The sequence below is a fragment of the Colobus angolensis genome, unplaced genomic scaffold, assembly GCF_000951035.1.
Source record: "Colobus angolensis palliatus isolate OR3802 unplaced genomic scaffold, Cang.pa_1.0 Scaffold51, whole genome shotgun sequence".
Classification (NCBI taxonomy): Eukaryota; Metazoa; Chordata; class Mammalia; order Primates; family Cercopithecidae; genus Colobus; species Colobus angolensis.
The window spans coordinates 13,460,256-13,475,816 of NW_012118599.1; the positions used below are offsets into that span (position 1 = coordinate 13,460,256).

Genomic DNA, 15,561 nt, shown 5'->3' on the forward strand with positions numbered 1-15,561 from the left:
ACTGTCCGGCGCCGAGGTGCGGGACATCTGCCGCGGCCTGCGCGACAACGCCGTGCGCCTGCTCTCGCTGCGAGGCTGCCGCCTCTGTGACCGCGACTTCGGCCGCATCTGCCGGGCCCTGGCCGGGGCCACGTCCCTGGCGCAGCTCAACCTTAACCTGGGCGTCGTGTCCAGCCCTAGCCGCATCAAGCAGCTGGCTGAGGCTCTGCGGACCAACCGCTCCATCCAGTCCCTCTTGTGAGTGCGCCCCCTCGCAAGGGGGTCCCGGGCACTGCACCTCTCCATACACTCCCCTGGCATCTCATGTTCCTCCACACTCCTTCCAGTACCATTCTACCTCCACATGCCTTATGCACATACACCGTGCCTTGGCCCATGCCTTCACAGCACCCTCCAAGCACACGCTTGGGCTTTGCACGCGCGACCCTACCCGCGTTGGGATGCCCACTACTTCCTGACATTGGGTAGGGGCCATGCCTCCCCATCTGATCATCTGCATTTACTTCACTGGGGCAGCTCCTCGGTTCCCGAGAGAGAATATCCGCCTGGGGACGAGAGCCCTGCCCACTGCAGTATTCCAGTCCACTACCCACCCACCCCTTCTCTGCTCCTCCCTGTGCAATGTCCTGGATCCCTGCCCCAGAAAACAAACCGAATTCTCCCTCTACCTGTATTCCCTGAGAATCTAGAACTTTCCTTCTCGTTTTCCAGGCCTCTCTAGTGCTGTGACTGAGTGCCCTCCCCATATCTAGGGCTGACAGAAGTGAAAGTGCCCCTTCCCCATGTAGGTAGGGTTCAGGACGGCAGTAACCCTGCTCTCTCACTCCCCTCCAGCCTGCATGGGAGCCCCCTGACAGATGCGGGGCTGGCCTTGCTGAACCCAGCCCTGGCCCTCCACCCTGCCCTCGTGGCTCTGGACCTGGGGGACTGCATGCTGGGTGATGAAGCCATCAACCTCATCTGTGGTCTCCTGCCCCCAGACGGGGCCAAATCTGGTGAGCAGGGCCCTGTTGAGGGCTTGGGCTAGTGTGGCAGTGATGAAAATCGAAATGCAGAGGGAAGGGGGTGTGGCCCCAGAGCTCTGATGTTGTGGGTGAGAACGTCTTTCTACTCCTCTAAGGAAGGGGCAGGAGGGGGTGCAGCATGGAGTCTCAGGGATCCAGGCTGGGCAGGCAGAGGAAGCATGGGCCTACTTAATGGTTCTTGAACTCTATGGTGGGGGTGAGGTGGTGCTTAGCCACTAGGGACACCCTGGAAACACGGGGACGGTGGGGAAGGGCTCAGGGAGGGCTTAACCCTCCTTATTCTGGTTTCTTGCTATGATGCTACCCAGGCTTGAAGGAGCTAACGCTGAGTGCCAACCCTGGCATCACCCCTAAGGGCTGGAGCCGCCTCGCCATTGCTGTGGCCCACAGCTCCCAGGTCCGCGTCCTCAATCTGGATTACAACCCCCTGGGTGAGGCTCAAGAATACCCCCTTGGGCTCTCACTACCTCATGCCCTATCCAAGAGCCTGGGACAATCAGTTGACATGGTAATCCCTACACTGGGAGAGGAAAGAGAAAGGAGAGCCCCAAGGGTCAAGGAGATAGCTTTGTGGAGGACCAGGTGACCAACAAATAAAGCATCAGTTGCCACCCGTGGGCCTAACTTTCTTCATGCCTTCACTCACCAATCACAATGATCCCTTCCTGACCACCACCAATTGTCCATGTTTCCTGGCCAGGGGTTAGTATCTAAAGTTGTTAAGGCAATGGGGAAGCTATCTGTAAGGATTAGCAGGCATATGTGTGAATGTGTGCACGTGTGTTGTCTCCCCAGGTGACCATGTGGCAGGAATGCTGGCTGTAGCTGTGGCCTCCAGTCGTACCCTAGAGGTCCTAGACTTGGAGGGCACAGGGCTCACCAACCAGTCAGCTCAGGTGGGAAGTTGTCATGTTTGGGAACGGCCAGGGGATGGGGTGGAGGTTAGCTTATGTGTCTGATGACATACCTAAGGGGTGGCAGACTGGGGTCTGAGGACCTGCCTTAACTGTGTTCATCATTTTCCATATTCTTCCCCACCTCAGACCCTGCTGGACATGGTAGAAAATTACCCCACAGCTTTGCGGAGCCTGGTGTTGGCTGAGAACAGCATTAGCCCAGAGCTGCAGCAACAGATCTGTGACCTCCTCTCTGAGGGAGAGGAGGAGGAGGAAGTGGCAGGAGGGGCTGGCGACACCCAGGAATGGGAGAGAGGGCGGGAGCCTGCTGCCCACCAGAGGGGCAGCAGCTCCTGGATGTGCCCCAGTGGTAAGAACCCAGAGGGTTGATCAGAGCTAGGTCTGGAAGAGGCTTGGGACAAGGGAGAGTGGGTGTGGAGAACCTAGGCTCTCACCTATCTGTGGTCCCCAGTGGAGGAAGGAATGGTGGTCTGAACACCCCTCTGCCCTTCCACAGATCCCAGCTCTCAGATGGTGCTAATGACGTCAGGACTAGGGGACAGTCTGTTGGCTGAGACCGAGATGTGACTCTCCACTGGGCCTCTGCACACCATTTCACTTGTCTATTGTTCAAGCTCCTTGCCCCAGATATCAGGCTCAGGCCCTGGGGCTTGGGAGGGAACTGGGGTCAGGGGCTGCATGGGGGCTCTGGCAGCTCCTGGCAGTGTGGTGGGAAGGAAGCTCTGGAAGCTGTGACTGAGCAACAGCCTTGGGGGGTACTTGAACCCAGGGCAATGCCTTTGAACTTGGCAGCTCTGGCTGCAACCCGCTGGCTCGGAAAAGATTTTATGAACTCCACAACCTGGCGTGTGGCTGTAGTCACTGGGGGCGGGCAGTAGGGGAGGAATTGGAACTACCAGTAAGCACCACTAGGGGGCAGGAGCATCACACAGCCCAAGCTCCAGGCTTCGTGAACTGGTCCAGAATCTCTCAAAATAGGCCTGGCGGAGGCCTAGGACCCGGGCTTCTGGGGCAACACCTTACACAAGCTCCATGAAGATCTGGTCCCTGCCTCTGAGGGAAGACTCAGGGACCCTGCCAAGGTTAAAGTGCCCCCCCCTTCCGCTCCCTGATGCTCTGTGCCCAGGGAAACCCTAGGTAGAGTGGGGCAAGGGGGGTCACTAGTCAACTGGGATGAGACCAGGACTGGGAATACTCACGAATGGGGAGAAGAGTGGGAGCGGGAAGGTCATTAAGACAAGTTAGGCCATACCAGTAAAATAGTTTTATTTGATTTTAAAATAGTCATCAATGTGAAAATTTCCCAAAGCTTGGAGTAACAGTCTAGAGCCAAGGTTGGGAGTGGAGGCCAGGCCTCACCCAGAGCGCAGCTTGAGGCCCCTGAGCCCCACCCTCCTTTCCAGAGGGAGGGAAGAGACAGCTGAGGGGGCCCTGAGTCAGTCCTCTCCCTGGTCCCCAAGGCCAGCTGTGCCGGGTCCCTGGAGGGCAACAGCTCATGCGGAGGATTGGGGGGGAAAGCAAACAGGTAGGAAACAGAAATGAAGTTAACGATTACACCACCACCCCCCCGCCCAAAAAAAAACAAAATAACAAAACTTGTGACTATGAAAGGAGGATGGAAGATGAATACTGATAAACTCCTCAGCTCCCCAGAACAGCCCAATCTGGGCTGGGTTGGGCTGATGGGAGAAAAGGTCTTGAGACCCAACTGCATGTTATCTGTGGAGAATAAATATTCTAAGAAAAGGGGAAAACCATGAGGCAAGCTGCCGTGGTCAGTCAACGCAGCTGACGGGCCTGGCATGGCCCACCACCTGACCCCACCCACAAAGGGAACAGCTGTGCAGGTATGGATTGGGAAGAGGTCAAGGGCTTGGACTGGGGACCCTGAGCTGCCAAGGTATGGGGCCTTCTTGCAGTCCCGGTGCAGCAATGGCAGGAAGGCCACCAGAGGCCCTAGTTGAGCAGGTTGCCCTGCTCCTGGGCCTGGGTCAGGCTGTCCTTGCGGTGCAGGTGGTGAACCCCCATCCTCTTGGGGCTGCGCTGGGGGCGGCTGGAGCTGGGGAGTGGCCAGGCCCTGCCCTCCGTGTGGGAAGTGCCTGACCCCTCCTCTGTGCCACTGTTAATGGGCAGCAGGCTCTGGCGCTCTTCCTCAGGGCTGATGGGCAGGTTCAGCTCTTCTTCCTCCTCCCTGGGAAAGCCAGAGTCAGGTTCTATGGGTGGCAAAAGATCACTCTCTTCGGGTTGGGGAGAAGGTGCCTGGACCACCTCATCTCTGTCAGCAGGGCTATGGGCAAAATGGCGCTGCAGCTCAGGGAGGGCGTCGCGTCCAAAGGCTGTGCGCTGGGCCACAGCGGCAGGTGGCGGAGTACGGTCCACAAATGCCCGCTGCCAGCTGGCCAGCAGGTCCTCTTCAGAGCTGGCAGAGCTAGCTGGGGCACTGAGTGTTGGGGGCGCTGGGTTGGGCTGGTGGTGGGGTGAGGCCTGGGCTGAGGCAGGGGTACTGGGCACTGGGCTGGGGCGGGCCCGCTCACTCCCCTCCTCCACCAAGCTCAGTGAAATGGCCTGGCGGGTAGCGTAAGTGCAGTTGGGCAGGGGGCTGTTGCGGGGGATCCGAACCTTATCCTCAGAGAACTCTATTACCCTGCGGCCAGGATACAGTGGGTGTGGTGGAGATGGGGTTGGGTAGGGGCTCAGCTTCTCAAAGGCTGGCAGGGGCAACTCTTCCTCCGGGGAGCCCCTGGCAGTACCCAGAGAGTGGCACTCCCCATTGGGTTGCGGGGTGGGGCTGCCAGGGGCCGGGGGACTGGCCGGATCACCTGGGACACCCTCACTCATGTCCACATGCACAAAGACATCCTCAGCCAAGGGGCGCCCGGCACTGCCTGACTGGGCTGAATTGAGCAGTAGAGACTCCGGCTTCTCTAACACTCGGGCAATGACCGAGGTAGGCACCACAGCCCCTGGGGCTAGGCTGGGAGCAGGAGCTGGGCTGGCAGCCTCTTGACCACTGTGCAGATGTTTCCGAACCATGTCCTGTAGCTCACAGGGCAGCTGAGGTAAAAGAGCAGGAAAGAGAGATATTAATGATCGCAGCTAAAGACAACTTGACCCATGGCGAAAGTAATGGCTCCCACATTTAAGTACCTCTGTGTGCTCAGCACTCCACTATCTCCTGTTCTTAGAGCATGCCAGTGTGTATACCCTCACTTCACAGACACATAGGCCCGGAGAGGGGAAGACAACTCGAAGCTTTTGATTAACTTGGCCAGGATTTAAACCCAGATCTGCTGCTGAGGCCGGCATGTTCTCAAACTTCTATCTCCCAGCTTCTGCCCAAACCATACTTAAGTTTGGAGAATCTGTATAGACCAGTGGCTTTAGAAATACCTCTTCTGGGCCGGGCGTGGTGGCTCACGCCTGTAATCCCAGCACTTTGGGAGGCCAAGGCAGGTGGATCATGAGGTCAGGAAGGAGATGGAGACCATCCTGGCTAACACAGTGAAACCCCGTCTCTACTAAAAATACAAAAAAATTAACCGGGTGTGGTGGCAGGCGCCTGTAATTCCAGCTACTTGGGAGGCTGAAGCAGGAGAATTGCCTGCAGTGAGCTGAGGCGGAGGTGGAGCTTGCAGTGAGCTGAGATCGCGCCACTGCACTCCAGCCTGGGCAATAGAGCAAGACTTCGTCTCAAACAAAGAAAAAAAAGAAAAAAGAAAGAAGAAATATCTCTACTTTTGCAGGCCACATCAACCTCGGGCCTGAAGCTCTGAGGTCTAGAGTTTACCCGTTGGGGTAACATGATCAGATGGGCCTAATCCTCTCTCAGTACTCTTTGGGCAGATAGCTCTCTGACTACCCTCTCCTTCCTGCCTGGGATTCTCTCTCTCTCTCTGTTATAGAAACTAACAGGGCTGCCTCCCCAAAACTAGTGATGGGCCCTAGACAGTACATGGGACACCAACCAGTGGCAGAGTTGACTGGCTTGATAGGTGACATGGAGGCAGGAGGGCAAAGTGGAAAGAGGACTTAAAAACAGGAAGACAGACAGAGGTGCAGAAACTGGAGTTAAGAGTCCTACAGTGGCCAGAATGGTCTATGTGGGCGGGGAGGGGGTGAGTTCTACTCACATCGGCAAACTTGTGGTTTCGGAAGTGGGACTTGTTGCACTTGAGGAGCTGCACAGCCAGGTTGCAGTCCAGGCGGTACCGCTCCTACAGACACAGACCTGGTTCAGAGCCCAGCCCAGCCCTCTCCAAGGGAGCAGGGCCAGGCCAGAACAAAGCTAGCCCCAGGTGAGGAAGGCCCAAGCAGTGAAGTGCACATACGTTGAGCTCTTCCAGCTTGTTAATGGTGTTCTTGGCATCCAGCAGCTTGTTGGTCAGCTCCACAATCTCCCAGTCCAGCGTCTTCCTATCCATCTCAGCCTTCTTGATCTGAGGCACAGACTTGAGGTTAACCCAGCCCACACCCTAGCTAGCCCTTCCTCTCCCTCCACCTCCTCCCATCCTGGAGACACAAGAGGCCACAGGTGCTAGGGCAGCCAAGGCGGACAGAGCAGAGACAAATGACGGACAGACAGAAGGAGACTGGGCATCTCTCCCGCTCCCTGGACGGCTGTGGGGTGGGGGCTTTCTTAGCATGACCTCCTACCACCTGGGCCCAGGACACAGACAGTATAAGAGCTGTCCATCCCCTGAGGTTCCAGGGGCTCTGGGCACCAGGCAAGGCAGCTGGTACCTCAAAGGCAGAAACTGCAAACCAGGGGGCTGAAGCCTCCTATGTGTGCAGCTGTTTCCAGCATCAGGCTAGGAGAGGGAAGAGGAAGCAGGGCTTGGTGGCAGCCAGGGCGCCTCGTTGAGCAGGGAGCAAGCTGCAGGCTCAAAAGTAGCCTTCTGATCTTCAGTTCAGGGACTGGATCTGCGGCCTCTCCTCCCCGCCCACAGCCTGGGCTTGCTGCCACTGCAGCCAAGAAGCTTTGGGTGTTCAGTGGAGACATCAATCAGTACCTCTACCAGAGCCAAGGGCAGAGCAGGCTAGGCTCCCCAGCTCTCTCCTGGGAGGGAGGCATTGACTGTTAAATGGGCCTCACACAGGGAAGAGAAAGGAGCGGGTATACTCAAGGGGTACAGGGTAATAGCCAGGGCCCGCAATTCCAGATCTCAGCTGAGAAGGCCAGGGCAAGGGAGAAGACACACAAACTCAGACGCAACTGCAAAAATCCAGCTGTGGCTAAGAGAGGCCTGAGAGGAGAGTGCAGCAGCGACGGTGGCAGCATGAGGGGGAGACGAGGAAAGAAGAGAAACAGTGTGAGCATTAAGACAGTCCTGACTTGCAGAGCACACTGCGGTACCCCCACCACTACCCCATCCCACCATCTCCCCCGAGCCCGAGTGGCATTCCCCTGGCAAATCCTGGCCCCCTGCTATGCTGTGAGCACAGTGCCCGCCAAGTTGCCCTTTACCAGTGTGTGCAGCTTGTCCTCCAACTCCTGGTTGGTCCGCTGGGAAGCTGTGTAGCTGTTCTGCAGCCTGAAAAGGGGTAATACAAGGCACATCCCTGGGTCAAGAGCCCGTTCTTCAGGCCCTGTTCAGCCTCCCGGGATCCTGAACGTGTCATTCTCCCTCAAGAACTTCAGTTTTCTAATCAGAATCAGATCTCTGAGGCATCTTCCAGCTAACCTCCGAAGAAGGGAGAGATATGTGTGTGTGTGTGTGCGTCCCCTCATTCCCACACCTGCGGAACTTATCCTTAAATTTGTCCAGCTCCTCGCGGCTCTGGCCCAGCTCCAGCTCCAGGCAGTCCTGCCCGATTTCCAGCTCACGTTCCAGGGCCTCAGTGCGTCTGGTGGCGGAGGCCAGGCGCCGGCGAAGCTCTTCATTCTCCTGCTGCAAGAGCCTGGCAGGGTGTTGTGGGATCAAGGGCAGAGGGGTATGAGAGATAGAAGGGCATGCCCTGGAGCTCCAGAGTGGGCTCAGGAAGGAAAGGATGACATGAGGACTCAACCAGAGCTTGAGTCTAAGGCAGCATTTCATAGGCCTGCTGGCCCTGGGAACACAGGCTGGGTTGGAGGGTCAGGGGAGGAAGAGGGGATGGTAGGGGACAATCCAGCCTCCCTTCACTATTGGAGAATGAAAAGACAGAATTGGGGATAGGGATACGGCTCCCAACCTATCTCTGGTTACAGCCCATGTCAGTCGGCCACTAAGCCCCCAGCTCCAGTTTCCCCTCTGCACAATCAGGCTTCTCCATTATTCATCTCTTGGAAATCCAGCCCAGCACTGCCCTCCTCTCCAGAGGCCTCATGTGGCTAAGAAAGGGCTGCAAGGGTGGCAGTTGGTACAGGAACCAGGAGCTGGGGAAAGGCTCCTTAGCAAGAACAGCAGGGCCCTCAGTGCCATTCACCTCCTGATTCTATGCTCTCTCGAAGCCCACGGAACAATAAAATCCCATTTGCCAGAAAAAAATATCCACAACATCAAAACTCCTCCCAGAATCCCTAAAACAACCCATCCCAACCTTTACTTCCACCTAATCCACGGGAAAGTCCAACTGTACCAATAGCCTAGCCTGCCGCTAAGAGGGACAGAGTTGAGGTAGGGCAGTATCTCAGGCAGCATCTCAGGCAGCAGATACTCACTTCATCCTTTCTGCGTCAGTCAGGGGTTCCTAGGCAAAAAAGAGAGGCTTGAGGCTCAGCTCTGGACCACTGGCCCCTTGGTTGGCTCACCCTCCAAATAGCCACAAAAAGGCTCAGGTGTGAAGCCCAGAGACTCTCACAGCAGAAGAGGGCTATAGGGCTCTCAACAGATGGAAGCAATTCAGTAATGCTGGGACAAGCCTCAATTACCCACTCCCATGCCAACCAGAAGATTCAAGAACCTCTTCCAACCTTCAACTTTAATCCTAAAGCCAGTTTCAAGTAAGTCCTGGCACCCAAGCTACCTCTCCCCAGGGGCAGACAGCCTCTCAGCTGTTCACTCGGCTCTTGGTGGGCCCTGTCTCCACACACGTATGGCAGAGACCTTCCAGAAAAGTCAGGCTGAACTATACACAAGAGTTCTGAGCTCTGACAAAGCCCTCAGCCTTGGGACGAAGACAAAGGCAGAATCAGGCCCTTGCAGAGGCTCAGGAGGAACAAGTGCATGGGAGAAGAGGGCTAATCCTGACTAAGGGGAAGAAGTATCTTGTTTGGCTCTTAACCTCCTGACCCATCTTCCCCAAACCCCTATGGCAGTCATGGCTCAAAAGTCAAGTTCAGCCAACCACAAAGCAGAGCAGGCCCATGCTACTGCAAGAGGGAAACGTCAAGGGGCCTATTCTACATAGAGCTGACTGCTTCAGAAGTGCAGTCTCAGGCAGAAAATGGAGGTAGGTGGCGTCCTTTGTCCACTGACTCTGACAACAGGATTTGACCCTATTCTACCGCATACTGATTATACAGCCTTCACCTCACTGAGCCTTAGTTCCCTCATTTATAAAACTGAGGTAATGCTCGCTGGGTAGCACCTAGCATAATAGCTGGCATCTTAATTTAATGTTCCCTGAACTGAAATGAGCAAGTCATGGCTTTTCTACCTTGAATCTGACCAAAGCAGGTTACAGTACGCCTGATGCTCAGCCCGTGCTGCGTCTCAAGTTCTTTAAATGTGCTCCACGCACTGCGACCAGGTGGAGACATGGCTGCAAGGGCAGTAAACCACTGTGGCCTTCATTTCCGCCTGTGAGTGAGGTTAATGGGGGAGGATAGCCCATGTTTTGCAGCTGACTATAGGGCCCTGAAGAGCAGAGTCCAGACCTAACAGTTCCTGGCAGGGAGTACGTATTCAACAAATGTTAGCCAAACAAAGCAAAGCTGGAGGAAGGGCCGGACTTCCTGGGGACAATGAAGAGCAGCTGTGCTGGTGGGAAGTGGCTGTAGCACTGCCTCCTGATATGCCCCAAAGGGGCCACAGGTTGAATGGCTCTATTCCACTATGGAGGACCACAGTCCCATCCACCAGCAGGTTAGGTACCCCTCAGTCTACTGGGCTGCCTCTTGCAGGGAGAATATCATATGGGATCATTTATGCTAAGCTACAAAGACTCAGGGGTTCCCTGACATTTGGATGTATACTCACTGACAGTCCCCCTTGAGCCTACATTGCCCCCACCTGCACTGCTGCGGCTAGGAGACCTCAGGCCTGCAACAGCAAGGCCCACTCTCACCCCAACTCGGGACCAGAAGCTCAGGCAGGAGAAGTCAGCCAGACACCCAGCCTCACGGGCCTTGCCTCTGCCGGTCAGGCTGGGGTACCAGTCTTGCTGACCTCCTGCTCAAGCCGAGATCCAGGAATTTCTAATCGCAGCTCCCGATGCTCTGGTGGTGCCTTACGGTAGGGTTTCTTAGCAGGGGCAGGGGCGGCACTGGTCATTCTGGGAGGTGACAGCTCCTCCACCTGCTGAGGAGGAGGAGAAGGGAGGCTCAGAGATGTGGCCAGAAGGACTCTGGACTGAGAAAAAACAAAGATGGTGAAAGGAGACATATGTTGAGGCCACCACATAGGCTGATAGGCCTGGGCCATTACTGGAGTCACTAGAAGGGCACACCTTAGGTGTGTCAGTCCCCATAGGTCAAAGGAGTGCCAGAGGGTGGGGCATGGGTCCAATGGGGAACAGATGGGTGGGAAAAGCAGGGCCTAGGGCCTGGACACCTAGGTTTTAAGAGTGGGGCAGGGAGCCTTCAAAGCAGCCCACCACCCTCCTTTCCACTCTCCTTTGAAGGCCTCAGAAGATAAAACTCTCTATGCATTAGTTTTCTCAACTCTAAATTAGTGGTAAAACAGCACCAATTTCTTTTTTTCTTTTCTTTTTTGAGACAGGGTCTTGCTCTGTTGCCCAGGCTGGAGTGCAGTGGCACACTCTTGGCTCACAGCAGCCTCAACCTCGCGGGCTCAAGTAATCCTCCTGCCTCAGCCTTCTGTGTAACACATGCAAAACAAGCATGTGCCACTGCACCTGGCTATTTCTTGTACACAGGGTTTTACTTTATTGCCCAGGCTCAAACTCCCAAGCTCAAGCAATCCTTCTGTCTTGGCCTTCCAAAGTGCTAGGATTATAGGTGTGAGCTACTGTGCCCAGCTAAGAATAGCACCAACTTCATAGGGCTGTTGTGAAGATGATGTAAAGCACTTAGGAAATGTTGAATAAATGTTAGTTTAAAAAATAATAATAAACCAAAAAATGTGAGTTTGGGGATCCAATCCAGGATCCTCGGTGGGAATCTCAAAGCCTGAGAGAGCTCTCTGGCCTCGACCACTAATGGCCAAACCCCTGTGGCCTCCACCACTCTTTTCACCAGCCCCCACCAAGAGAGAACATTTGGCTGCCCCCTCACCTGCCCCTCCCCAGAAAAGAGCCAGGCTGAGGGCACAGGCCTCATCAGGGACATACCGTCTGTTTGTCGGCAGCTCTCTCCGTTCCGCTGTCCGAGAGTTAGCCCTCGGCTCTCCGCATCCCACGGCCCCTCCACTTCCTTTAGCCAACAGCTCCTGAAACCAGAGAAGGGAAGAAAGTGGAAACCAGGTGTCAGCCGCCTGTCTGTCAGTGCTACAGGCCTGCCTGCCTGGTCTGGGACCTGGAAGGCCCCCCAGGGAGAACCATGGCAGGAAGGCCATGAAACAGGGGGCCTGAGGGAAAAGCAGCTGGAGGCAGATGACTGGAAGCACTGGGTTCCTGCCTTTTTCCATGACAGTAATGTCACAGTCCCAGATGAGATACGTGTGTCTGTGTGTTTATGGTCTCAGCACACTGCCCAATTCTTGAATAGGTCTGGTTCCGTCCTATCCCTACTCCACACCTGTCCTCCTCATCTCCCAGGCCTCTCAGAGTTTGGAAACAACTAAGAGATTTGGGGAACATGGGTTACAAATGAGAACACCAGGAAAAAAGCCTCACAAAGATCCAAGAAGATAGAGAAAATGATGGAAAGAGAGCACCTAGCATTTCCAGAAGGAGGCCCAAGGCTATTTGGTGTACAATGATGATGGTCACCGGCCTTTGCAATGAGGAGGCGTAGGGCTAGGAGAAGAAATCTGAAAAGGGAGCAACACAGAGCAGTAGCTCTCAACCAGGCAATTCTGCCCACCCTCCTTCCCCAGGGACGTCTGGCGCCCACCCTCCTTCCCCAGGGACGTCTGGCGCCCACCCTCCTTCCCCAGGGACGTCTAGCAAGTGTCAGGAGACATTTTTGATGAGACCTGGAGGGAAGGAGTGCTACTGGCATCTAGTGGGTAGAAGCTGGGGATGCTTTGGTCATCCCACAACCATAGGACAACTCCCACCACAAATAATTCCCAACAGAAAATACCCAGAGTGCCAAGGCTGAGAAATACGAAGAAAACTCCAGTATGGGGAGTTGGAGACACCTGGGCTCCAGGCTCAGCACTGACACCATGGGACCCTGTGTAATGCCCTTCCTCATTGGATAACCCAGTTCCTTATCTACACAGAGGTGGCCAGACTGAGTGTCCTATGAGAGCCCCTCCCACCTCCTGAGGTTCAAAGATGGGCCCACACCCCTCCCTGGCCCCCACCTGTAATTAGCTGGGTTGCAGCATGGGGGCAGCAGCCACCAGTGATCAGGCAGTAACCTCAGGTGGCCTTCTGGGCAGAAAAAACAATCTCCTCCCGCCCCCATCAACCTAAACAGAGCTGGAGGCTGAGGGAAGCCTTGCGGGCTTTAGCATGTGTTCCCACTGTCGGGACATGCCCTGGCCATGACTCCTGTCACATTCCAACAGGGCCTGGGGCAGGAAGAATGGTGAGGGGGTAGGGAGGGTGGGGAAGCAGGAGTGGTCTACCTCCTCTGTCTGGACAGCCTGGGCCCTGGCTTGGGGTTCTGCGGGGAGCTGGGGTGCGGCAGCACAGGCACGGGCCGCCAGCCTCCTCCCCTGACAGGAGGCAGAACGTGTCCCCACAGGGCACATGCAGCATGCTGTGTCGGCTGACTCCCTGCACAGGAATCTGGGTGGGCGGGCCTGAAAGGACGGCACATTCCCGGGGTGTGGGGAGCAAACAAGTCACCCCAACAGGCTCCTTGGGGCTGCCCCACCAGAGGGGCCCAGGGTGGGTGCTCCTATGGCCTGAGGGAGAGGCCTAGAAAGTCCTAAACCCACCTGGATATGTGGGTTCTGATACTCAGAGGGTAAATGTGTGGGGTGCATGAGCTGGAAAACAGGGTATGGCCAGAGATGGAAGAGTGAGAGATGAGAGCAGTCAAGAGCTTCTACAAAATCAAGGTGCAGCTCAGAGAGTTGGTCTCTGCCTTTCCCCTTCTCTACAGAGGGTCCAGGTCCCAGCTCCCTTCCCCCACGTGCTCCCCAGTCATCTGAGAAAGCCCTTTCTCTCTGCAGGCCCCTTTGTGTGCCCCTCCTCTATTCCCAACCGCCTCTGTACTTCCTTGTCCCTTTTCCTGGCAAGGCTCATGCTGTCCTCTTGGTACCGAGACACCTGCATGAACAGCAAGCAGGCAGGGAGGACACGAACATGCTCAGGTGTCCGGCAATCCTGTAGGGAGGGCTGCTTCACTCCATGCCCTGCAGCCCGGGATCTAGTTGCCACACATCCTCTAGCTCCTCCTGCCTCACCCTGACCTCAAGCCCCACTCCCTGGCCCTACAGTACGTATTTATCCCCAGGGATTCCATGGCCAGAGGCGATCTGGCTTGCTAGGCGAGGAGTACCCTGAGAAGGTGGTTGGCTGTGGGATGGGCAGTAAATGCAGACACAGACTCTGGGGATGGGGGTGGTGGTGATGGGAGGTTATTCTCTCCGCCACAGCCTACTCTTTCCACATACGTCAGAGTTACAGGGATGGGAAACCACTCGCAACTAAGGAAGCAGAAGGCAATGCCCACTGGGAAGACAATCCACCAGGGGGCTCATGGTGTTCAACACCAGGCTGCGAGGGAGATGTGTACCAATCACTTCCTGCCCTGTGTCCATAAACACAGGGTGTGCCCAACACCCAGGCCCTAGCTCCAACTTCTGAAATCTGCTGAGTGCCCCAGATCCAGCCCGTGAGGAGCCCACAGTTCCAGCAATGAACAGGAATACAATAGGCCTGGCAGCCCGCAGTCCTTGACTGGAGGCAAGGAAGGTGTGCAGGGAAGGCTGGACAGACCCAAGGAGGACAGCAATGCAAGGTGCAGTGGACAACAAAGAGAGAAGTATTGGGACACTCGGCCTGCAAGCTGGGGGAAGGTAAAGGGGTGAGGCAGATGGCATCAGAGTGGTCCCTCCAGGAAGACTCAGCTACCAGGTGCAGCCTCCCGTGGCCACATCTCCTTCACCCAAAGGTTTCCCAAGCTGCCTTGGAGTGTTTCAGCCCAAGGAGGACTCCCAATCCCATGTGGGGAAGAAAAGGTCCCAAAGCAGAGCAGCTGGACAACTCAGAATGGGCCATGGCCCGTGATAAGCGAGCGGCAGTCAAGGACAGCCTCTGGGGCCTCCTGGCCTCTGGATGCTGAGCTGGCTCCAGGGCACCTCCCAGAAAATGGTCTTCTGGAGGAAGATCAGGAAATCAACAGGGCTGGCCGGACATGGTGGCTCACGCCCGTAATCCCAGCACTTTAGGAGGCCAAGGCAGGCGGATCACTTGAGGTCATCAGGAGTTCAAGACCTGCCTGGCCAACATGGTGAAACCCTGTCTCTACAAAAATTGAACCCAGGAGGTGGAGATTGCAGTGAGCCCAGATCGCACCACTGCACTCCAGCCTGGGCAACAGAGACTCCGTCTCAAAAAAAAAAAAAAAAAAAGGAAATTAACGAGGAAGAATCCCACTCCCACCCCCATGCCAAACTAAACCTAAGCCTTGAGGAACTAAGGGCAGACGACTCAGGATGTGGGACTACCAGGTAACGTACTGGGTCTGTTCTGTAAGAACAGCTCTGCCCTGGGAGAAAGGTTGAGGCCTAGGTTAAAACCTCTCGCTGACCCAGCATGGCCTGGGGCTCCTCGGGCTGAACCTGCAGGCAGTGTTGAGGGAGACACCCAGAGTAGCAGCAACCATTTCCCATCCCATGAAAGTGAAGTGAGAAGAAAAAGGGGCTCTCCTCAACCCTCCCTGCCCTTGCCTCATCCTACCCCATCCAACCCCAGCTTCTGCATAACATTCATTCTTCGCTTACTCAAAAATCAATTCAAAGGATAGACTCTACTTCCTATCTGCTGGGGTGGAGAGAGGGGTGATAGCTTTCTAACTGCCATGTTGCAATTTGCCAGTCGGTGCAGGCCGCCTGTTGCCGCCTGCCCTGTATTAAATACCTTCTCCCTGATTACAGCCCACGGGGCACGATTAGCTGCCTTCAGAGAACAAAGTCTACTTTCATTAGAAATGGGACTCAGCACGCACAGCAGAGCTGCACTGTGAACCCTCTGAACAGCTGAGCAGAGTGTAGACAGAGATAGGTGTAAGGCGTGATCTGCACCAGAAGCTGGCTGAGCAGTGTCCTTCAATAAAAGGACAAAAAATTTGCCAAGCATCACTCTTTTTTTTTTGAGACGGAGTCTCGCTCTGTCGCCCAGGCTGGAGTGCAGTGGCCGGATCTCAGCTCACTGCAAGCTCCGCCCCCCGGGTT

At 55.7% G+C, this 15,561-nt stretch overlaps 3 protein-coding genes across 9 annotated transcripts in view; 2 read left to right on the top strand and 1 right to left on the bottom strand.

The window, feature by feature from the left end:
• YIPF3 (Yip1 domain family, member 3) overlaps positions 1 to 241 on the top strand; it is a 7,997-nt gene extending 7,756 nt beyond the window's left edge. Inside the window, exon 11 of the mRNA XM_011960439.1 lies at positions 17 to 241. Within this exon, the coding sequence (XP_011815829.1) occupies positions 17 to 241 (225 nt within the window). The remainder of the gene's footprint in view (positions 1 to 16) is intronic.
• Positions 8 to 2,782, top strand: LRRC73 (leucine rich repeat containing 73). The gene is made up of 6 exons (XM_011960366.1): positions 8 to 237; positions 835 to 995; positions 1,334 to 1,456; positions 1,821 to 1,921; positions 2,069 to 2,291; positions 2,439 to 2,782. Exons 2-6 carry the CDS (start codon positions 932 to 934, stop codon positions 2,507 to 2,509), a joined length of 582 nt encoding a protein of 193 aa, XP_011815756.1. The 5' UTR covers positions 8 to 237; positions 835 to 931; the 3' UTR covers positions 2,510 to 2,782.
• A 407-nt stretch (positions 2,783 to 3,189) lies between these two features.
• TJAP1 (tight junction associated protein 1 (peripheral)) overlaps positions 3,190 to 15,561 on the bottom strand; it is a 31,658-nt gene continuing 19,286 nt past the window's right edge. For 2 of the 7 annotated variants that reach the window (XM_011960372.1, XM_011960371.1), the window contains 8 exons: positions 11,375 to 11,472; positions 10,252 to 10,380; positions 8,583 to 8,611; positions 7,679 to 7,840; positions 7,407 to 7,473; positions 6,271 to 6,378; positions 6,073 to 6,156; positions 3,190 to 4,996 (listed from right to left, as the gene is read on the bottom strand). In XM_011960372.1, coding sequence (XP_011815762.1) covers positions 3,899 to 4,996; positions 6,073 to 6,156; positions 6,271 to 6,378; positions 7,407 to 7,473; positions 7,679 to 7,840; positions 8,583 to 8,611; positions 10,252 to 10,356 — 1,653 coding nt within the window. In that variant the 5' untranslated portion in view covers positions 10,357 to 10,380; positions 11,375 to 11,472 and the 3' untranslated portion in view covers positions 3,190 to 3,898. Of the gene's footprint in view, positions 4,997 to 6,072; positions 6,157 to 6,270; positions 6,379 to 7,155; positions 7,186 to 7,406; positions 7,474 to 7,678; positions 7,841 to 8,582; positions 8,612 to 10,215; positions 10,435 to 11,374; positions 11,473 to 15,561 lie in introns of all 7 variants that reach the window. The other 5 variants (XM_011960373.1, XM_011960367.1, XM_011960368.1 and 2 more) reach the window with 5 other exon arrangements.